Consider the following 23,757-nt stretch of genomic DNA (forward strand, 5'->3'; position numbering starts at 1 on the left):
ATATTCCATTCTTGTGATTTCTTAAATTTTTTATACTCTTTGCTTGAGTGTTCCAGTTCGTCCACTTTATCTTCCAGTCTTTATACTGTTTTCCATTTCATTCATCCTATTGGTGAGGCTTTCTCCTGTCGTTTCTAATAAGCTTACTGAGTGTTTCATTTGCTTCTTCATTTCAGCCTGAGTATTCTTATTTCTAACTCTTTTCTGAATTCATTCAGAAGTTTTTCCCTATCTTCCTTCAGTTCTTTGATTTCTTTCTTTGTGGGTTCTTTAAATTCACTGAATTCTTTTATCATGTTTATAAATGTTCTTTTGAGTTCCATGTCCTGCATTATCTCTAGGGGGTTCTCATTGTACTCCTCTAGAGGACTATTGGTGTTTGGTGGGGATATGTTATTTTGGTTTTTCATGCTATAATTTTTTCTCTGTGATTTTTGACATGTGAATTTCTTTTGTAGCTTCTGATTCTTTTGTGAGACTTAGGCCTTCAAGTTTAGGTCTGCCTCTTTTTGTGAACTTTATGTGTCTTTGTGGTTTACTTTTGGGGCATGAAAAGCTGGTTCGTCTAAGCTTCCAGTTCTCTCTTTTGATTTTATATTGGAGTGGCTGGATTGCTTTTGTCTTCAGGATTTCCCACAGAGGCCCAATTCAGATGAGGGTCAGATGTTTTCAGGCTTTCTCCTAAGTTCTGGGTCCCTCCAGGAACGATTTGGCCTCAGGAATTTAGGGGTTGGACTGGCCTGGGAGCCTGGCCCAGGAAAGATGCTGGTCTAGGCAGCTTGTGGTGGTGCCACCCAGAGATGCAAAGGCAGATGGGATGGGAAGAGGCCCCAAGGACTCCCAGGGAGTGGATTGAGTAGCTGGGTTGTACTGGATGCAAAGGATCAGGAAGAGGAAAGGTAAGCAGCCCCAGAAAGAGGCTGGTGGGTGGTGCAGGCCCAGGGAAGGAGAGAGAGGTGAGGGCGGGGCCAGGACCAGAAGCGGCCATCAGGAGAGATGGGAGGGTGAATGAGCCTGGGGGAGTCAAGGTGTAGAGGGCACAATGGACTTACCCCAGAGAGAGGCCTGCGGGTAGGAGAGAGGCCTCTGGCGGGTCCTGCAAGCCCAGGGATGCAGAGCTGTGGATCTTTTTGATGTGTGTCTGTATGCAGTCTGCAAGTATTTTGTTGAGAATTTTTACATATATGTTCATTAAAGATATGGGTCTATAGTTTTCTTTTTTGGGTGTATCTTTACCTGGCTTTGGTATTAGAGTGATGCTGGCTTCATAGAAGGAATTTGGAAGTTCTCCCTCCATTTCTATCTTTTTGAATAAATTAAGTAGCATTGAATATAGATCTTCTTTAGATGTCTGGTAGAATTCTGCTGTACATCCATCAGGACCTGGGCTCCTTTTATTCAGGAGGTTTTGTATTAGTGTTTCAATTTCCTTATATGTTATGGGTCTGTTTAAATGGTTAATCTTTTATTGTTTGAGTATGATTGTAGATATCCAACCATTTCATTTAGGTTTGAAAACTTAATAGAGTATAAGTTTTAAAAATATTCCCTTATGTATGCTGGGTGTGGTGGCACTTGCTTTTAATCCCAGCACTCAGGAGGCAGAGGCAGGCTGATCTCTGTGAGTTCAAGGACAGCCTGGTCTACATAGTGAATTCCAGGAGGTCAAGGGTCTATCAATCTTGTTTATCTTTTCAAAGAACCAGCTCTTGGATTTGTTGATTCTTTGTATTGTTTTCTTTGTTTCTATTTAATTAATTTCTTCTCTGATTTTTGTTAGTTCTTCTTGTCTCCTGGGTTTGCATTTCATTTGTTGTTGCTTTTTATAATGTCTTGAGTTGCAATGTTAAGTCACTTATTTGTGTTCTTTCTGATTTTTTTAATATAGGCACTTAGAGCTATAAAGTTCCCTCTAATGACTGCTTTCAGGGTGTCCCAGAGGTTTTGTTGTGTTGTACCATCCTTTTCATTTAGTTACAGAAATACTTTTATTTCTTTCTTAATTCCTCCTTTGACCCATTCATCATTCAGGAGTGTGTTGTTTAATCTCCATGTGTTCACTCTTAAAGTCCTGTTTCTTCTGGTGTTGTTTTTATTGTATTGTGGTCTGATAAAATGCATGGAATTATTTGTCTTTTTGCATTTGTTGAGGCTTGTTTTACACCCCAGTATGTGGTTGACTTCGGAGAAAGTTCCACAGGGCAGTGAATAGAAAGTATATTCTTTGGTGCTTGGGTGGACTATTTAGTAGATGTCTGTTAGGTCCATTTGATGTATGGTATTGTTTAGTTCAGATATCTCTGTTAATACTCTGTCCTGTTGACCTACCTAATGGAGATAATGGGGTACTGAAGTTCCCTACTATTAATGAGTTGGGATTAATCTGGCTCTTAAAGTCCTGTAGTATTGTTTTTATGAAGTTGGGTACACCAGAGTTTGGTAAATATATGTTAAGGATTGCAATACCTTCTTGGTCAATTGTTCCTTTGATCAGAATGAAGTGGCCCTCTTTATCTCTTCTGATTAGTTTTAGTTTGAAGTCTATTTTGTCAGATATTAGAATTGCAACTCCTACTTTTTTCTTAGTACCATTTTCTTGGAATATTTTTTTCCCATTCTTTCACCTTAAGGTAGTGCCTGTCCTTGAAAGTGAGATGGGTTTCTTGCAGAGAACAAAAATATGAGTTTTGTTTCTTAATCCATTCAACTAGTCTGCATCTTTTGACTGGGGAGTTCAGTCCACTGATATTTAAAGTTATTAATGAAAGATGTGTATTGATTCCTGTCATTTTGATTTCTGTTCACATTCTTGGTATAACTGTGCATTTCTACAGTTATATCTTCGTTAAGTTTCTTTCTGTTACCCCTGGGGTATAGCTGTTCCTTTCTTAAGCTCTTTGAATTGCTTCAAGAACTCTCTGAAGGGCTGGTTTTGTGGACATGAATTCTTTCAACCTATTTATAGCATGGAAGATTTTTTCTTTCCCCTTTGACTATAATAGACATTTTAGCTGGGTAAAGTAATCTGGGTTGGCATCTGTGGTCATTTAGGACTGGGAATACTTTGGTCCAAGCTCTTCTGTCTTTCATAGTTTGCACTGAAAAGTCAGCTGTAACTCTGATGGGTCTTCCTTAATATGTAACTTGTTGTTTTTCTTTTGAAGATTTCAGTATTCTCTCTTTGTTCTATACCTTTAGTGTTTTTACTATGATGTGCCATGGAGAGTTTCTTTTCTAGTCCTGTCTCTTTGGTGTTCTATGTGCTTCCTGTATTTGTATAGGCATGTCTTTCTTTCATTTTAGGAAATTTTCTATAAATCCTGTTGAAGATCTGGTCCATACTATTATCCTGAGATTCTTCTCCCTCCTGTGTGCCTATAATGCATAAGTTTGGTCTTTTTATGGTGTCACACAATTCCTGCATATTTCATTCTTGTGTTTTCTTAAATTCTTCATAATCTTTGCTTGAGTGGCCTAATTTGTCCACTTTATCTTCCAGTCTTGATATTCTGTTTTTCATTTCATTCAGCCTATTGGTGAAGCTTTCTCCTGTCATTCCTAATTGGCTTATTGAGTGTTTTACTTCCTTCTTCATTTCAGCTTGAGTATCTGTCATTATTTCTCTTTTCTGAATTCATTCAGAAGTTTATTCCTATCTTCTTTCAGTTCTTTGATTTCTTTATTCTTTAAATTCACTGAATTCTTTTATCATGTTTACAATTGTTCTTTTGAACTCCATATCCTGTGTTATCTCTAGGGGGTTCTCATTATACTCCTCTACAGGACTGTTGGTACTTGATGGCAATATATTATTTGGGTTCTTCATGTTACTATTTTTTCACTGTGACTCTGACGTGAATTTCTTTTGTAGTTTCTGATTCTTGCATGAGACTCAAGCCTTCCTTTGTTGAGTTTAGGTCTGCTTCTGTTTGTAAACTTTATGTGCCTTTGTCGTTTACTTGTTGGGCATGAAAATCTGGTTGGTCTAGACTTCAGGTTCTCTCTTTTGATTTTATATTGGAAGGGCCAGATGGCTTTAGTCTTGCTGCTCAGGAGTTCTCACAGAAGCCCAAATAGGATGAGGATCAGATGCTCTCAGGCTTTCACCTAAGGTCTGGATCCCTCTAGTAAGCAAGCACAGTACAATTTTGGAGGATTGCTAGGTAGAGGTACAATTCAGCATTCTCAGGACAGACAGGAATGAAGGCTGGTCTCAGGTACGCAAAGGTGAGGTAGGGCTTTGAGGGCTCCAGGGGACTAGACTGAGGAATTGGGTTGGTCTGGATACAAAGGATCAGAAAGTAGTGGCAAATCTGGGCCAAGAGAGTAGTCTAGAGGTCTGGGGTGCTAAGAGAAGAAATGGGCCAGTGCCCGGAGGGAGGAGAGAGAGCATGGGGGAGCTAGGAGGGTGAATGAGGTTATGGGAGTCAAGGTGCAGTGGGCAGGGTCAAACTTACCCACGAAAGAAACTGGCCTCAGGAAGTTGGGGGTGGGACAGCCAGGGATGATGGCTGGTCTCAGGTATGTAAAGGCAAGGTGGGAGATGGAACAGGCTATGAGGGCTCCAGGGGACTAGACTGAGAAATTGGTCTGGTCTGGGTACAAAGGATCAGGAAGCAGTGGGGAGTCTAGTCCAAGAGGGTAGTCCAGAGGTCTGGAGTGCCAGGAGAAGAAAAATCAGGTCTATTTTTTTTAAGATAAGGAGTGAGGTTAGATGCTTTGCATCTTCAACATTCATTTTAAAAATCATGCAGGGCTGGAGATATGGTTCAGTGGTTAAGAGCTCTGACTGCTCTTTCAGAGGACCTGGCTTCAATTCCCAGCACCCACATGGCAGCTGTGGATGTTTGAATGAAAATGTCCCCCATAGGCTCCAAGTGTTTGGACATTTTGTCCCCAGATGATGGTGCTCTTTTGGGAGGTTTTAGAAGGTGTGGCTATCCTGGCGGAAGCACATCACTGGCGGTGGGCTTAGAGAGTTCTTAAGCCTTGCCAGATCTCCAGTCACTCACTTGCTTTCTGTGCCTGTGTGATGATGTGAGAGCTTAGCTTCTGCTGCTCCTGCTCCAGCCACCTCCAGCCACCATGTCTTCCTGCCATGACGGACTGTAATTCCCCTGGAACTGTAAGATCAAATAAACTCTTCCTTCTATGAACTGCTTGGGTCAGTATTTCTATCACAGCAACAGGAAAGTGACTAATACAGCAGCTAACAACTATTAACTCCAATTCCAGGGGATCCTGTGCCCTCTTCTGACATCCACAGGCATTGCATGACACTAGTATGCTTACAGACATGCAGGCAATACACTCATACACAGAAAATAAAAATAATAAATAAGAGGCTGGAGAGATGGCTCAGCGGTTAAGAACACTGGTTGTTCTTACAGAAGACCTGGGTGCAAATCCCAGCACCCACATGGCAGCTAACAACTGTCTGTAATTCCAGTCCCAGGAGATCCAACAGCATCTTCTAACCTCCACGGGCATTGCACAACATGGGTGCACTTACCTACATGCAGGCAATACACGCATTACACATAAAAAATAAATAGGGGCTGGAGAGATTGCTCAGTGGTTAAGAACACTGGCTGCTCTTGCAGAGGACCTGGGCTTGATTCCCAGCACCCACGTGGTGGCTTAACTCCAGTTCCAGGGGATCTGAAGCCCTCTTTTGACCTCTGCAGCATTGCACGACATGGGTGCACTCACATACATGCAGGCAATACACTCATACACATAAAATAAAAATAATAAATAAAATATTAAAAAATAAAATTTTAAAAATAATAAATAACGATGCAAAAATTTCACTTAAAAAATTTGTCAACAGGCTGATTGGAACTTCCACACCACTTTTCCAGCTACATTTAATTACCATCTGTATATCTAAGTGGTATTAGTTACTATTATTGTTTACTGTTGGGAATATATATGCTAATACTATTTTATGTTATGCTGAGATCAAGCTGTGTCCTGTCCTAAGTTATCCCATATTATATAAAACAATGACTGTGCCTTGCCAATAGAGACTATTTTACAAGCAGCCTTTGACTCCATTTTGAAGCTAGAAGATGACTTTGCACCTGGGTGGATACACAAACACCATTTCTCTGACACCCCTGACAAGGCACAAACATTCTAAAAGTAGAGAGTGCCAACCTATATATTTACAAAAGTAAATTGGGACTATTGGAGCATACAGGTATATTAAAATCACATCAGAAAAATATATCTAAAAACTTACTGGATACACCACACTGAAAAAGTACAACTCCCTCACCTGGAGCCTATAAAGACAAAGGTACTTAACAATATGATGGTGATGGCCCCATTAACTTGTCATCTGATCACCTGGTGTGTGTGCGTGTGTGTTAAGAGGCTGACAGGTAGAGAATTTCCAACTCTCCTAGACACTTCAGTTCAGCTCAGTCTTGCTGCTGATGCAGGCAACCTGAATTGCCATCATCTATCCATCTATTCTTCTATCTGGAACTGCCATCTACCTGTTCATTCATCTAGACACAGTCTTGAGCTTCCACTCTAGACTTCATGGTCCTGCACCTTGCTTCTGCAGCTGGACTCATCCTGAGGCTCAGTTCAAACCTGTGACCTAGCTGCAGCCTGACTCTACAGCTACGTCTCCAACAGACCTCCAGCAGGATTAGTTATCTGACACTTCTACACAGAGACTGTGCATCTCTTATCAGCTTCCCCTGCTGCTTCTAACTGTTAGGCATCTCTGAAACTCCTTGAGCTCTGGGCTGCCTCTTTGACCCTCTGTGGCCATTCTATAATCTACAAACACACACACACACACACACACACACACACACTATGTGATGTGTAATATGTAGTGTGAAAGCTAATAACTGATAAATTAAGATTGAAATAAAAGAACCTGTGTCTGCTTCAAGTGGTTATCAAGGGAATTGGGAATCCTTGGCAAATTGCCATATTCTGTGAATTTATTGTTACTCAATAATTTCTGACACAAATGCATTCATCTATGGTTCCGATACAGTGCACCTACATGTTGATGTAAAATAATACCTGAGATTTGATAATTTTTTTCTTTTTTTGGTATTTTGAGACAAGGTCTAGCTATATACCCTAGGCTGGTCTCAAGATTTATGATCCTTCTGCATTAGCATCCTAGGTGATGATTACAGATGTGTGCTACCATGGCTTGCTAAGACTGAGTAATTTGTAAGAAGGTTTATTTTATCTCGTGGTTGTGGAAGCCCAAAAGCATGGTGCCTAAATCTGCCTAGCTTTTCTTGAAAGTTTTGGAGCAAAAAGCCAAAACAGCCACATTCAGAAGGAAGTATATTGTGACAGAGGCTAAGGGGATGTGCCAGGTCCATTATTTTAATAATTAATTCAGTATCATAAGAACCAATCAGTCTCAAGAGAACCAACTCTATCTCTGGAAAAAGACATTAATTTGTTTATGAGATGTACAGAGTCCTCATGATGAGAACACCTCCCAGAGGTCACACCCCTCAATACTGCCATAATGGGAATCAAATTGCAACATGAGTTTTCATGAAGAAAAACTATTATCTAAATCACAGCAAAGGCTTATGCTGAAAACTTAGATTCTCAACAAGCTGACAACCTTATATCTAACAAAACTGCCCACAGTGTGATCTTGTTCAGCCTGTATAAGACAGGGTAATTTCTTGATCAATTACTTCCCAGTGTTAACATTTTCAACTGGGGAAATGGGAAGAGATAATAAATAGTGAAGAAATAAAGGTAAATACTGAGAGGGAAGACGGGAGGTAGAACAGTTCAAATATTTAGTGAGAAAATAAATTTTGTTCTGCAAATAGTGTTGCACACCTGTAATCCCAGTACTCAGGAGGCAGAGAGGCAGGAGGATCACAAGTCTGTGGTCAGCTTGGTCTATAAACTAGCCAGGGTTACACAAGAAAACCCTGTCTCCAAAACCTAAAATGATGACGACAATGAGGACAATGATGACACTGACTTGGAAATACTTTTGAACTAATAAACTATGCCTCTAAAAAGCAAACACCATCCTCACCAGCAGGAGTATATGATAAACCTCATTCACAACTTGAAGGATTTTCCTAATTATGTAGCATTGACTTTTTGTTTTGTTTTGTTTTATTTTGTTTTGTTTGAGACAGGGTCTCCCCAGCTGGCCTGGAATTCACTATCTAGACTAGGTTGGCCTTGAACTCACAGAGATCCACCTGCCTCTGCCTCCCAAGTGCTGGGAATATAGGCGTGCACTACCACACCTGACGAAACTCTGACTTTTTAAGTCACCTCAACACATTTATTAAAAGCTGCATTGAAAGAACATTTTTTTTAAGTAAATATCACTGAAACACGTACTAGACCACTCTTGTATTTATCAAAATCTTAATTTTCTAACCTGGAATGCCGGAGGCTGTCCTTTTTGTTTTTTGCAGAACACAATGTGCATTCACAGCCAACTGCATGGGGCTTGGGCAGAGACACATCCTGTTTTAAGAGCATTGTAAGAATTTCATAGTTGTTACGGTGGGCAGCTAAAATGACAGGTGCAACATCCATAGTTGTTGAATATTCAGGATTCTGAATTCGTTCCATTAGTTTCTGAAAAACATTTATGCAAATGCCCAAAGGTTATTAATTTGTGGCTTCAAAATATATTTATCTAAAGGATGAAAAAAATAAAACAGTATAAGGAACTTAAGAATTATAGCAAGAAGTAAAATAAACATTCTACTTGGACTATTTTTTTGAAATCTCAAAATTTTAACTCTAAAAACAAATGGAGTATAATTATAACAGATAACTCTTCAATATAAAGAAGTAAACATATCTATTAAAATACCTTAGGAAAAAGTATTAAATTTTTAGAAAATTATAGAAACATGCATGATAAGGAGAAAGAACAAGACTTTTAGAAAAAGAATACAATGAGAAAAGAGAAATGTTTAAAAACAGCCACCATCCAAATGTATGAGGAAACTAAAACTTGCACCTGTATGGCAGACCGATAGCAAAAAGATCCCTCTCTACACACTCCCGCCACTGCCTGTTCTGCATCCCTCTACAGATGCACAAAACACTAACAATAGCAGCTATTATTTAACAAAAACTGGAGCTATTAGTCATCCAACTTATCCCTTTAATCCCCATAGTGGCCTGCAAAACTGAGCATAATTAGTAACCATGAAGAAACTGAGGCTCAGAGAAGTTAATGTGCCCAAACCACAAACCAGTGGCAGGTGCTCATCAGATCCAGGTTTGCATTACTTAGGATCTTGAGCTCCTTCTACTACACGGGCCCATAGGCCTGGTGACGGTATGAAATGAAGGAAAAAAACTAGTAACTAAAGAATCAGGGTTAAATAAGATTATTGCATATTCTTTCCAATACTTCTCACTTTTCGCAGAGGTTTCCCTGAGAGCTGTTTGATTCCAGTGTAAGCTCATCAAGTTCACATTTTGGTAATTTTTATTAACATTGTAAAAGGAGTGTACACTCATTATAAAATATCTGAAAAATATAGAAAAGCAGAAAGAAGAATAAAAATACCTATATTCCTTCTACTCAAATAACATTTTATAGTACAGTACTTCCTTCTAGCCCTTTCTTCACCGTACCCACTTTTAAGGATATTTTTCCATAAATAATACAAGCGCTAAGCACCAGTGATAAAAACAATAGTTCTTAATATTTTGAAGATGTAAAACCCTTTAAATAACTATATAACACTACAGCCCAGGATCTTCAAGGGGGAAAATCATGCACAGAATTTTGCATGCAATTTAAGGAAGTTCACAGAATCTGTATTCAAGATATTCTGCAAACTTAAATGACACAATAGCAAACATCACTATGAAAACAGTGTTTTGCAAGTTTAGGATTACCTCATTAACACAGACCATCCCCTAGAAATAGAATTGTTAAGTCTAAAGGTCAGGAAAAAATTTGAGGTTCTTGATGCATCGTGTCAGAGTACTGTTAATGGTTTATATTATCAATAATATAAGAATTATCCATTTCATATTAAAGTTTTACACACCAGCAATGGACATAGTCACTAAATACGACTGAAATAAAATGAGGCTCTAATTTACTTTCTTTTTTGATTTATTTTTATTTTATGTGTATGAGTGTATTGCCTGCATGTGTGTAAGTGCACCTGTGTTATGCAGGGCCCTCGGAGAACAAAAAAGGGCATCGGATCCCCTGGGACTGGAGTTACCAAAGGTTGCTAGCCACCATGTGGGTGCTGGGATTTGAAACTGGGTCTTCTGCAAGAGCAGCCAGTGCTCTTAACTGCTGAGCCATCTCTCCAGCCCCAATTTACTTTCTTTTAATTACTAGTAAGTTTTAATATTTTCTGACTTTGTTTTTCTCTTCTTTTATTGTTTGTTCACATACTTCCCAATATTCATTGACGACTTCATACTCACAAATTTATATAATAATTAGAGAAGCCTAAAATCACTACTTTTCTCATTGTTATGGATTGAAGAAAAGAAAAAATTACATTTAATCCCAAGTTTATAAAAGCCCTAATTAAAAAGTGGCCCTTGTGTTTCCTATGAAGCATACTTAGCTGGCAAAACACTACTAGACCTGCATAAGGTTAAAGTTTATAGTTTCATTGCTCATGGAACGAGTCTATGCATTTTCAAACAATTATATAACCTGTACATATTTCAGAGTTAATAGTGAAAATGACAATTTGGGAAGCCAAGGATACCAAATGAATTCGCTGAAACAGTAAAAGAAAAGTATATTAAAGTATCTAATATTGTCTATCTACATATAATAAAGGTGTTAAAGGTGATTTTGCTGTCACTGACAGTACTTGAATCAACACTGAATAACTTGTTGGAGACAGAATCAAAAGTGTATTTTTCATTGACTGGTTGAGGACTGCCAAGGCTTTGCAACTCTGAGATTCACCTGGTAATGATAATAGTGAGGAGATAAGATCTGTCACTGGCTCTAAAAGCATGCAGTACTCCACCCTGCCCCCAGAAGACAGGAAATGGGCAAAAGAATAGAAGGTGGAATATGTGAAAATGTAATAGTAAATGGTAGAAAATTAAATAGGACTCTAGATATTTTGATCTTTTAGGAAAGGGACATATCTATAGCCCCTTTTTTCTTTATCCCTGTTGGTTCCTTATCACTATCTAGGTATTCTAGAATATTGGGGAAAAGTCACACTTTTTTGTTGTTGCTAGTATTTTTAATTTAAAAAAAAACTGTAGTGCTAAGGATTGAACCCTGAAACTTGTGCATGTTAGGCACTTTACCACTACTTACAACATCAGCTCAAAAAGTCACAGCGTTTTAGTAGTCTGGATAACAGTAAAGTTTTTCAGTTAACATATAATGTAGTATGAAATACAGCAGAGCCTCTGATAGTTCTCAGACCATGGCAGTCAGCTACTGATTCATAATCAGTTCTTTAAAAACAGTTTTATTCTAAGTACAATCAGTTTCTACTCCCAACAGTTATTTTAACTGGTTATTTCACTGTGCCCTCACCAATAATAAATGTTACATTTCTTTTAATTCAATGAAAAAATCTTATTTTAAATGACTAGTATTTATTAATGACCATCTTCTTAGTGAGAAAAGCAATAAAGAAAAAAATAAAAGACACGAAAGAAATCCTTAATTTGGTCAATCAATAAAAGATGGCCACAATATGCCAGGTGTGGTGGTGCACACCTTTAATCCCAGCACTCAGGAGGCAGAGGCAGGCAGATCTCTGTGAGTTCAAGGCCAGGCTGGTCTACATAGTGAGTTCCAGGCCAGCTGGGGCTACAGGGAGACCCTGTCTCAAAAAGAAAAAAAAAAAGATGGCCACAATAACATAACATTTGGTTATATTTCCATGGACTCATTTCTGTGTATATTTTTAACCTTATATCAAATTATATGCATAGTTCACCATCCTCATTGTATCTTAATATTTTTTCATTCCTAAAAATTATTTTAAAATATTGTTTTCAGCTGGGTGTGTTGGCTCACACCTGTAATTCCAGCACTTGAAAGGCAGAGGAAGGAGGCTCAAGAGTTCAAGGTCATCCATGGATACATGGGGAATTTGGGGCTGTCTCTGACAAGTGAGATCTAGTTTCAATTTTTTAAAGTAATTCTAATGACTGCATCATATCCAGTGTCCATATACATAACAATTTATATTTCCTATCTTGTCCTACAGGATGCTTAGTTTTTTGTTAAAATTTTCCTTCCTGTGCTAGGAATCAAACCAGTGAGATACTCAGTAAGTGCTACTCTGAGGATGTTTCTGGTGTGTCAAATAGGGTTTGTCTTAAGGCTACAAATAAAACATACATCGATAATTTGTCCATTTCCTTCACAGCTTTCTAGAGGAGAAAGCATTTAGTTAAATAATACAAGTATCTTTCTTGTTTATGACACATCTTGCCAAGGTGATTTCTAAAACACCCTGTCTTACCAGTAGTACATAACCCTGGCCATTATTGATGAGGATTATTTTTTTTAATTTGGTGGTTAAAAGGCAAAAATCACTATCTTACATTTGATTATCAATATGGTTTAATAGTTTATATTTTATTTTCTGAAATTTTCTAGATGTTCTATTACAATAAGATTTTGGTGCTTTGCATCAATTTTTCTAATTATTAACTAGACATGCTTATTGGAAACACATTTTATGGTCACCCCTAGGCTTCTACATTTTGTGCAATGTTTGAGTCTGAGAGATCTGTCTATGACTGTCAAAACCATACCACTATTGCTTTTATCCACTGCATTTATGATAAAAACAATTCTTCCATCCCAAATCAGCTAAATGGTTATCCACATTTTCTTCCATTTTTATGGTTTTGTTGTTCACATTTAATTCCTAAATCTATCCAGAAACTAATCTGTATTTTTCAACATTACCTGCAGAACATCCCAAATTTAAAATACTGGTCCACATTGACAAAATAAGGAATATCAATTTTTTTGAATTTTCCAGAAAGCAAGACTAATTATTCTTGTGTCTATTTACTTTAAAGTAAAATTTTACAAAGTGAAATATCTGTATTTTTTAAAACAAAATAAACTGGGAGGAGGAGAAAAAGATGGCAATGGGGCAGGACATCTACTTTGGTTTAAAAATCCAAATTAATAAATACTTAAGAGTACTAACTACTATAGTTGGTCTTGATGATCGTTTTGGTCGATGATTAAGTAGTATGTCAACAGCTCCCACTACTTCAGAGTCGATTGCCACCAAAAGTGCATCTGCGGACTTTAAAAACATAAAAGTTAAAAATGAAAATGGAATATAAAAAGGTAAACTATTTTTACTAACTCACAGTTATTTTAAAAATTTTCCAACTGTATTATATACAGTAATACTGAGTTTTCAAAAATTTATATTGTAAAAATAGCACGTTTGCCTCAGCAGTACTTCTGTGTCCCACAATATCCATGTTTCTATCCCGGCTTCACAAATGAGCTGGTAAAACAATACTGAGTGATATAAGGGACCACGATGAACAGCTGAGCCATGCTGAATTTAAAGTTGGGGGTGGAAAGTCAAGATCTTTACTCTTGAACTGTGGACCAAAAACCCTCACGTTCCAAATTTATAAAAGAAATTGCCTGGAACTATTACTACAGGTAAAGTACTATATTAGGTGTAACATCATGAATGCAATTAAGAGGAGGTAGAACAGGAAATGCACAAAAGGCAGAGCCCTCTGTGCTCATCTTCAAAGCACGCATGGCTGACAGAAATGATACAAGCTTGACATTAGCAAGAGCAATCCTGTCAAGTATAGATCACACAGTGTTAAGTTGCCAAAGTTGGTAGAGGCAGGAGGAGTAGTGACTACAGTTCCATTTCCAACCTACTGCTCTCTGAGCAGATGTGCTTCTGACAAGAGGAGTAAGTGAAACAGGGCACTTCAGTTCTCTGTAACAGAGCCTAAAGCTCCACTGCAACCATGACACCAAAACTGGGGTTTTGCTTTGAAAAAAAGAAAGAAAAAGAAAGAAAGAAAGAAAGAAAGAAAGAAAGAAAGAAAGAAAGAAAGAAAGAAAGAAAGAAAGAAAGAAAAAACATAATAACAGAAGGAAAACATGGGAATAATGATTTAATCTAAGAAAATGTCATGATTATTTTCATTCTGCACATTTTTAACTGATATAACCTTTACTATTTTGAAGTCAATCAATATTCTTGCTCTGAGGAATGAAACTATATTAGATCTGTAGTATTCTTTGTAGTTGAAAAGAATAAAGCTTTTATTCACCTTTTCTGAATGCTAAAGATAACATTAAAAATGGCAGACTTGGCTAGAATTTGAAAAATTCTATTAGACAACCCAAAGAAAGGACAGGTGTCCTCATTAAACTTAAGAGTCATCTATGTTTTTCTAGGAAAAACTTCCTGCATAGATGGGAAATCTAGTTCCTTAAAAAATCAGTGTTTATTAGATCTAGTCATTCTCTATTGAGTCCTAGCATCTTTTTCAGCTTCAAACATTTCAGTTTTAGCACATTCAGACTTTAAAAAAACCTGTATCCATTACCACTAAACATTTCTTTGGTGGTTTTTAATTTTAGCTAATGAAGCTATTTACAGTAATGCCACTGCTCTCAAACACTGAGCAACTTCAACCACCTGAAATAAAATAAAACAACAACCAACAACAAAATAAAAATTAAAAAAAAAAAAACACTCAAGGGAGTGAACTGCCACAAACTTTTTCATGGGCATTATTTCCCAGAAGAAACAAGCCTAAGCATACTGACTTCAGAGTTGTCTGCCAATATTGTTACATGGCTTTCATTAGATCTTTTTCTTTTCTTTTTCTTTTTGGTCTTTTTTTTTTTTTTTTTTTTTGAGACAGGGTCTCCCTGTAGCTCCAGCCATCCTGGAACTCATTAGGTAGATCAAGCTGGCCTCAAACTCCCAGAGGTTCGCCATCCTCTGCCTCCCAAATGCTGGGACTAAAGGCTTTTGACACCACACCCGGCCCTATTCACTAGATCTTTATTGAATAATAAATGGTTAGACTAAAACCAACCAAAAATGGGGATAGGAAGAAAAAACTTACTAAAAGTTGACCATTGAAAGAATAAAATACCAATATAGAAAAATCATTGTTGGGGGGCTGGAGAGATGGCTCAACAGTTAAGAGCACCAGCTGCGCTTGCAGAGAACCCAGGTTCGGTTCCCAGCACTCACATGGTGGCTAACAAACATCCATAGCTCCGTTTCCAGGGAATCTGATGCCTTCTTCCGACTTCAGTGGGCATTGCACAACATGGGTGCACTTACATACATGCAGACGATACACTCATACACATAAAAATAAAAATAGTAAATAAAAGAAAAAAAAGAAAAACTGTCAGAATACAGCAATCTACAGATATTTAATGCAAGTACAACAAAACTTTTAATAATTTTAGATCTTATGAAACAAAGTAAAATTATTACATACTCAACAATTCCAATTTATTATGATAAAGTTAAATTATATTCAGATACACCATTCAGTACAGGATAAAGATGTTAAACCATTCTATACTTAAAAGGATAAGCTTCAGATATAAAAAGTTTTATATTAAAATGTCATGTAAATAAGGAGCATTCATGGATTTATCTATAAAATAGGGTGTTATTTAATAAATAAATGGCAGTTCTGAAGGAAAAAGATTTAAATTTTTTAAAATGAATTTGAGACAGCATCTCATAGCCCAGGTTAGCCTTGAACTTATGATCATCTTGCATCAGCCTCTAAAGTGCTGGGATTAGAGCTATGTGCCACCACACACAGTTTAAATTATTTTTAAACATTTGCAAGTATATGAAATACCCCCACTAGCTTTATTCCCCTGTTTATCAGTTATCTGACCACATTTACTTATGTATTTATGAGGTCACTATCTTCCTTCTCACCTCAGAATTTCTCTTATCAACAATCCCCATGCTCTTTCCTCTAAACTCAGTGCAGGAAGCTAGTCATTTCCTCTCTAAATCTAATTTTCCACCTTAGTATTATATTTTAATGTTCTGGAATATTCTAAAGGAACTTGGTCTTTCATCCACAGAATAGTAGTCCCAGCTCCCACCTCCCATAACTTTTTCTTCTTCACTCTTCACTGATTCAACTGATCTTCTCTTTCCATTGTCACTAAATGTTTTCTTCTTTATTTCAGTGTCAAAATTCTCAATTAACATGCATCAATGTTCCCTAATTCCACAAGTACCATACTTTCAAAATCCAACGACTTTTTCCTATCTCATTTTTCTGTATTTCTAAAGAAAATAAGTGTTTTCCCCTTTGCTTTTACAATGCCATACCATCCAACTGCCCTGAAATTATCAACAACTCATTTGGTGTTTTCAAATGAACCTTTCCTTCTAAAGCCCTTCACTAAATGTACAGGTTCCCTAAGAATGAATCTTCACCAGCTCTTTGCTCTGTGATTTCACCTGTTCTTAAGCTACAAATGGTGATCCTCATGTTCTCATGTTTATGTAGCCATTGGATCTTTTTTTTTTTTTTTTTTTTTTTTTTTTTTTGAGACAGGGTCTTACTACATAGTCCTAGTTGGCCTGGAACTCACACTGCCTATGTAGACCAGGTTGGCCTTGAACTCAAAGATCCACCTCCCTCTACCTCCCAGGTGCTAGGATTAAAGGTGTGTGTCACCACACCAGCCACTGTTGCCCAGTAGCCCCCAAATCAGCAAGGCTAAATCCAGAAATCTTATTCCTTTACCTTAAGCCTGATCTCTCCTGAGTTTGCCGGTCTTTCATCCTCTCCCAATTTCCCATGTTGAAGGTTTCCAAATCATCTTGAACTCCTCAATCACCTTTTCCAAATTTAGGTATTCAGTGAGCTCTTCCAGTTCTTCCTTCATAAAAGCCCTTTCATCTGTGCCTCTCTCTGTCTCTCTCTCTCCACTGAGGCATAACACATACAAACTCAGGACCTCAGGTACAAGCAGTAGGATTTCTACCACTAAGCTATTCTCCAGCTTCTTTCTTACAGTTACGATTATTCTTATATCTACTCTTCCAGTTCAGGCCTTAATAGCTACATATCTGGATTAATACAAAAACTGCTACACAGGGGTTACAACTTTCCTCACTTTTCCAATCTTGTCTATACTCAATTACCAGATTTATCTGTCTTGAATACCAAACACATACCAAACCTCCAATCAAAATTTTTTTATGACCTCACAGTCTATTACATGAAACATAAGCACTCAGCCTGCCCCTCAAGGACCTTTTCACCAGTTTTGTTTTAGCTATTTTTCCTCATAATTCTTATTATACTACAAACCCAGCATTTTATTCTAAAGGCTGTCAATTCACTGTCTCAAGAACACACATTGCACATGTCTTTGTTTACACTGTTCTCTGCATCCCTTATTCCTTAACTTGCTGTAAAGCTCTGCAAGTAGCCTGGGGTAAAAGATAAGAGCACAGACTTTAGAGGCAGAACGTAGGCCCAAATTCCAAGTTTGCCATTTACAGAGTAAATCAGGGTAGGTTACTTACTCTTTCAGAACGTCTGTTACCTAATCTATGAAACGGGGATAACAGTATCTCCCTCACAGGGGTATTATAAAGATTAAATGAAATAGTTAAGCTTACAGAATAGCACGTTATAAATGTTAACAGTATTAATATTTCAAGGCTGACCTCAACTGACACTCTTCCAATAAAATTGTCATACTTTTAAAAATATTTATTTTATTTTTAATTTTACATATGTATGTGTCTAGTGGAGGGACTATGTTTACATGAATGTACATTCACTTGGAAGGCCAGAGGCATCAGATTCCCCTACAGCTGGAGTTACAGGTGGTTGTGAGCCACCTGATGTGGGTGGTGGAATCCAAACTTGAGTCCTCTGCAAGACAGTATGTGCTCGTAAATGCTTGATTCTCTCTAGCCCCAATACATTTTAAGAAATACCTCATCCGCCCTTTCACTGCTGGGGATTGAATGCAGCGCTTCATACATGCTAGGCAGAAACCTAGCTCTCTTGATAGCTCCAATCCAAAATGATCTTATTTTTTCAAACTGTTAAAATATTTGTTGAACCACAAAAGGAATAAAATAAAGCTTCTCAATAGTAACTCTTTTGACATTTTGAGCCAGACATATTTTGCAGTAGTTGTTGTACCTTTCCTGTGTATCACAGGATGTTCAGCAGTATCCGTAGTCTCTACCCACCAGATACCAGTAGTAACCTGCCCGCCAATTATGAAACTAAAACTGTTTCCCCATATTGCCAAATACCTTTTGGTGCAGGCAAAGACATTTGGTTAAGAACCACTGATATAACTCAAAATAAAATACAAAAAAATTTGTTATTGAAAAGCAATATACAAGCATCAAGCATTAGTGCCACTCAACACTCAACAAATACAGCTTTGTATTTAGTTCGTGTTTTAGTCTCACGTGCTTTAGTTGCCTAACTCATTTTAAGACATACTGGTGAAGAACCTATATTTTCCTTATTCATTTCCACAATCACACCCAACCAAAGGTCCTGGAGATTTGTTGACTGACAGAGTGAGACACAACGTAATCTGGACAGAACACAGTGAACTGGAAAGAGCATGGGATTTGCAGCCAGAAAGTTAAAATTAAAATCTTAGCTTTACCTTTACTAATTTTTAGAATTCTGGGCAATTCATTAAAGTCTATGAGCCTCAGTTTTCTGATCTATAAAACACATCATCTGCAAGGCTGATGGTGATGTTCAAATGTAATCAAGAGTGTGAAACAACCATGTACACTGTGGGATTACTATATACATAAAACCATGTATATAAAAGCACAAAGTTATTATACCATAGCATCGCTTTTATCCAGAATCATCAATGACTGAATTTCCTGATAACCTTATTTTCTAACTGAAGCTTATGCCTTTAAGTGTTTAACTTTAAAATTTAAGCAATTTTGATGGAAGTCTTGTGCTTCTATAGGACATATAAATATACACACATATATACACATATATGTATGCTTTCATCTAAGGCATCAGGTAGTGAATATAATTTAACTTTTCTTTACTGATTCTAAACCACTGTTATAAAGTTTGGCTAGAGATACAAAGTGCTAGTGACCTCTATACTAAATAGTCTGGAGAGACACGTTTCATTTTGCTCAGCTGTAGATCTAATGCCCCTTTTTACTGCCTCTCTTGATTCTCTTCAGATTAGAAAATTATGAAATTATATTTGTTAAAATTAAATCATTTTAAAATGAGAAAAAGCAGACCTTGAAGAAGGGCTCTAGAAGTGCCCCTACAACTGACACTAATACGGAAACCTCATGCAGTTACTTTGGCTGCTCAGAAGCACTTTTCACTTTGTTTCTTGTTCTTGGTTATGTTGGAGCCTAGACAGCTAAAGTTGCTGGGTACACAATTTTCTTTCTACTCTAAAAGCATATGTATTTTTATATGCATAGTATACATACGCAGACACAATGCCATATATAGTAATATAAATAAAAGCAATGTACATAAAACCACCTGTCATACTCAAAAATTCTGCTGTGAGTGCTTCCTGCTGTCACTCTAAAATCTATGCCTCACTAACAGCTACAACAAAGGGCCAGAATTCATGTGCCATGTCCCATCATGAGTGAACCAAAAAGGAAAAGAAAACAATGCTACTATAAATGATAAATTCAAGATTATATTCATGCCTGCTGATACATTCATGCTGAACAGATACAGAGACAAATCGAAGGCCTCTCTTTTCCAGTTTTAAATCACTCATCTTCAGACAAAAATTTCAAAGAAAAATGTAATAAAATTTAGGAGAAAACCAAAATCAAACTGTAAATTGCTTTGTGCAGAGCATCCTACTCACATGCCTGTAAATAACATGGGTCACAGAAAAACCTGACATTACACTTATAGAACACTTGTACTTTTTAGGCATATAATACACACAGTAATACTATAGGTAAGAAAAATGAACTCATCTTTCATAATTTATTATAATTTACTTCCATCTGATGTAGGGAAAAGTGACAGGAACATATATAAATCATTTTAAATATTTCATTTTAAAGATGACTTATTTTGGTTGGTTTTGTGAAGTTTTTAGTCGCTCAAAACCAAACAGAAAAACACAAAGAAAGAGAGAGAAAAGAAAACAGAGAAAAAGAAAGAAAAGCAGAAGGAAAGATGAGAACACGGCATAGCTAACATTTCTTAGAAGCTACTGCATAAAATCATCTGGCCTTGTACCTGACAACCGTAGTCCAAAAGAAGCTGCAGTATATCCAAGTTTTCGTTTTCAATAGTTATGGTAACAGCATTTCTCCCAAGCACATCTACGCAATTAATGTTCAAGTCACCTGAACTGTTTTCCTCCAAAATCTTTTTAACCATATAATAGTCACCTAAATAACAATATACAAACATAATTTAATATATGACATTAAATAAGAATGACTGTAAAAAAATTCTTTCTGAATTAAAAGAGCAAAAATATCGAAACTCCTTTTTGCTTTGCACATAGAAATGTGCACAACAAAAATGTGTACATTTCTTGGAAAAAAGTCTATCTTGATAAAATAATACACATAAGAGCAGTAAATATAAAACACAAATAGAAAAAATTAAATGTGCAGCAAGAAATAAAAATTATTCGCTTAAAATTCCTAACTTGGTGATATAAGGAGAGAAACTTAGATATATAAAGCAATTCAATAAAATAAAATACCCCCAAGTGCATATTGGTAGTTATTATAGAAAAATAAATGGAAACTTAAAAGAATTAGTTTATATCTCAGACACATCTACTCATACATATTGGTTAAAAAGGAAACTGAAGCAGAGAATATTACAGTTTTAGAGAAGAGAGCATACTTTGGAAAGTTATGAACATGTAGGTACTTAGCAGTTTGTACAAAAAGGGTACCTAAAAACTGTCTTCACTCCTCTCTATCCTCCCACACACCCACACCCACACCATCTTATTAATGAAAGTGTGTAGTGTAAATAACCAGGGGACATTAAGCTCACAAAACTCTAAGTAAGGGCCGGAGTTAATGCTTGGCCTGTGAGGAGCAGGCACTGTGTTCTGCCTGGCTGCAGCCCACAACAAAATGGGTCATCCATGTGGGAAAAATGGGATTTATTGACATTAAGGGCCCAGTATATTTGTTTACTAATGAGATTGTGCAAGGAAATGCTAATTGGAGAAAGAAAGGATGGAAGGAAGGGAGGGAGGGAGGGAAGGGAAAAGGAAAGAAATTCTATTTATTTCGTTTTACTTTTAAAACATAAAATGAAAAAAAAAACATTTTAAATGATTTACAAATAGTTATTTCTTAGAAGAGTAAGATAGGGAAAGAACAAAGTGGAAACAAGTAGGAAAAAAACCTAATTTTATGATACAGAGAAAGAAAACACTAAATTGGACTAAGAATAAGAAAAAAATATTATAAATAAGGTAATAGAGTCTCTCTATTAAAATTCCAAACGTGCTACTATTTTTAGTCTATGAACTTACAGTCCCTACACATTTGGAAAGAAGCTGAATAGTAGTTTTCTTAAAACACAGTTCCTAGCTGGGCATGGTGGTGCGGTGGATCTTTAATCCCTGCAGAGGCAGGTGGATCTCTGTGAGTTCAAGGCCAGCCTGGTCTACATAGTGAATTCCAGGCCAGGTGGGACTGCAGGGAGACCGTGTCTCAAATAGACAAAAAAAAAAAAACAAACAAACAAAAACAACCAAACAAAAAAACACCACAGTTCCTTAATTATCTCAAGAATCAAACTAGTCATGAAATAAGTTCCCAATAGCACTACTGATTAAAATTTAGGGTTTCTGCAGGAGTTTGTTTTTGAGACAGGGTCTCCTTGTAACCCCTGGTCTAGAATTCACTTATGTGGACCGGTTGGCCTTGGTCCCACAGAGATCTCACAGAGATCTGCCTGCCTCTGCCCCCTGAGTGCTGGAATTAAAGTCATGTGCTACCATGTCCAGCTTCTGATTAACATTTTCTAAAATTCTGATTAACATTTAACTAAAATTCTATGGTAAAAACAACAGACACTTCACAAAGTGAGTTCTAGTCTTGAGTTGTACCAACAGTGATGAAACAAATAGTCTAGTAAAAAGGCATCACTAGTACTTGAAAATAACGTTTAAAACTGTATTTCAGAAGGATCTACTTCAAAATCATAGGAGTACAATTTTCAGTCATTTACTTCTTCAAATATTGCTTTATTACTAAAGTTTGTATTTCCAAGTAAGGCCGGGCATGGTGGTGCACACCTTTAATCCCAGCAGGTGAATCTCTGTGAGATCAAGGCCAGCCTGGTCTACATGGTGAGTTCCAAGCCAGCTGAGGCTGCAGGGAGACCAACCCTGTCTCAAACACACAGACACACACACACACAAATGCACAGGAAAAAGATGTACTATAAAGACCAAAATAGCCTTTAACTTTTAGAATGAACGCATATGTGAAAAGTAGTCAGGAAGCTTAAAATAGATAGCAAGAAGCTACTTATACAGCAAGGCTTCCAATTCAAAATGCCTGTGCATGCCAGATGATAATTTCATTTTACAGTGAAAATTCTTTTAAAATTTACATTCACCTTTTCTCTTTCTTACTATATGCTTTAATTTAGTGTGTGTGTGTGTGTGTGTGTGTGTGTGTGTGTGTGTGCGCGCACGCGCGTGCTGCATTGGCATGCTACATGTGCATGGGGCTATGCTGTGTGGAGGCAGAGGTTGACATTGGGCATCTTCCTCTATTGCTCTCTCTCTCTCTCTCTCTTTCTCTCTCTCTTTTCTTGAGCTCAGAGTTCACCAACCAATTGGCTAGTCTAGCGTCAGGGACCTGCTTGCCTTCCCCCGACCCCAGGATTATAGACTTGCACCAACACACTGTGCTTTTTACATGAGATCCAGGAACCCAAACCTGGGATCTTCATGCTTGTGCATGCACTTTACAAGCTGAGCCATCTCTCCAGCCCCTGGCTGTCTTTTTTCCAAAGAAGAAATCCTTTGTCCATCTGTTGCACAGGCAGCATGCCAATGCAGCAGCACTGTCATCCCAGGCCCCTCTCCACAATATCTCCATACTCATCCTATGAGTACTGCTACCCCATTCAAACCATGAGTACCATTCTTTCCGACAGTGGAACAACTTCTCAACTTTCACCTACTGAAAAAGATTTTCTCTAATCAAATGCAGGGCAAGCTCCTGTGCTCTTTTTTTCCTACTAGGTTTCAATCTTAGCCCACAAAGACTTAAATAAAACACTAGCATAGTTTCTACTACGCTAACATAGTTCTAACATCATTAGGATGATCCTCTTCAAATGCAAGCCTGGGAAGGTCAAGGCTGGGAAGGTCACTGCTAGTTCCAGCCAACATTTGAAGGGCCCCTTTCCTAACCTCTGTGAAAGAACAGATGGCTACCTTCCACTAGCACCAGACAGCAAATTCATAGTGGCTTCTTGTAGCTACACTACCTGCTTTTTGGAGAAGGGTTTTCCTATTTTTTTGTAATGTTTCCCTTCCCTGGCTCCACAACCCATATTTGCTTTCTCTATTCCTTTATTCTCCTTTCCAAACCAGCTGCCTCAGAGCAAACTCAGTTTGGGTCCAGTTCATACTGGACTCTTTTCTATATTATATTACTCATACAATGCTCTATACTTTAACATAGGGTCAGCAAAATTGTTCTGGAAAAGGGCTGAAAAGTAAAATGC

At 37.4% G+C, this 23,757-nt stretch overlaps 1 protein-coding gene across 7 annotated transcripts in view; it reads right to left on the reverse strand.

The window, feature by feature from the left end:
- The window catches only part of Trpc1 (transient receptor potential cation channel subfamily C member 1), an 88,269-nt gene that overhangs the window by 57,708 nt on the left and 6,804 nt on the right, over positions 1-23,757 (reverse strand). For 3 of the 7 annotated variants that reach the window (XM_029557815.1, XM_008856338.3, XM_008856340.3), the window contains exons 2-4: positions 20,272-20,426; positions 13,179-13,280; positions 8,411-8,613 (exon numbers count right to left, since the gene is read on the reverse strand). In XM_029557815.1, the coding sequence (XP_029413675.1) occupies positions 8,411-8,613; positions 13,179-13,280; positions 20,272-20,426 (460 nt within the window). Of the gene's footprint in view, positions 1-8,410; positions 8,614-9,410; positions 9,515-13,178; positions 13,281-20,271; positions 20,427-23,757 lie in introns of those variants that run through there. The other 4 variants (XM_029557816.1, XM_008856339.3, XM_008856342.3 and 1 more) reach the window with 4 other exon arrangements.

Source organism: Nannospalax galili, unplaced genomic scaffold, assembly GCF_000622305.1.
Source record: "Nannospalax galili isolate Female #2095 unplaced genomic scaffold, S.galili_v1.0 scaffold708, whole genome shotgun sequence".
Taxonomy (NCBI): Eukaryota; Metazoa; Chordata; class Mammalia; order Rodentia; family Spalacidae; genus Nannospalax; species Nannospalax galili.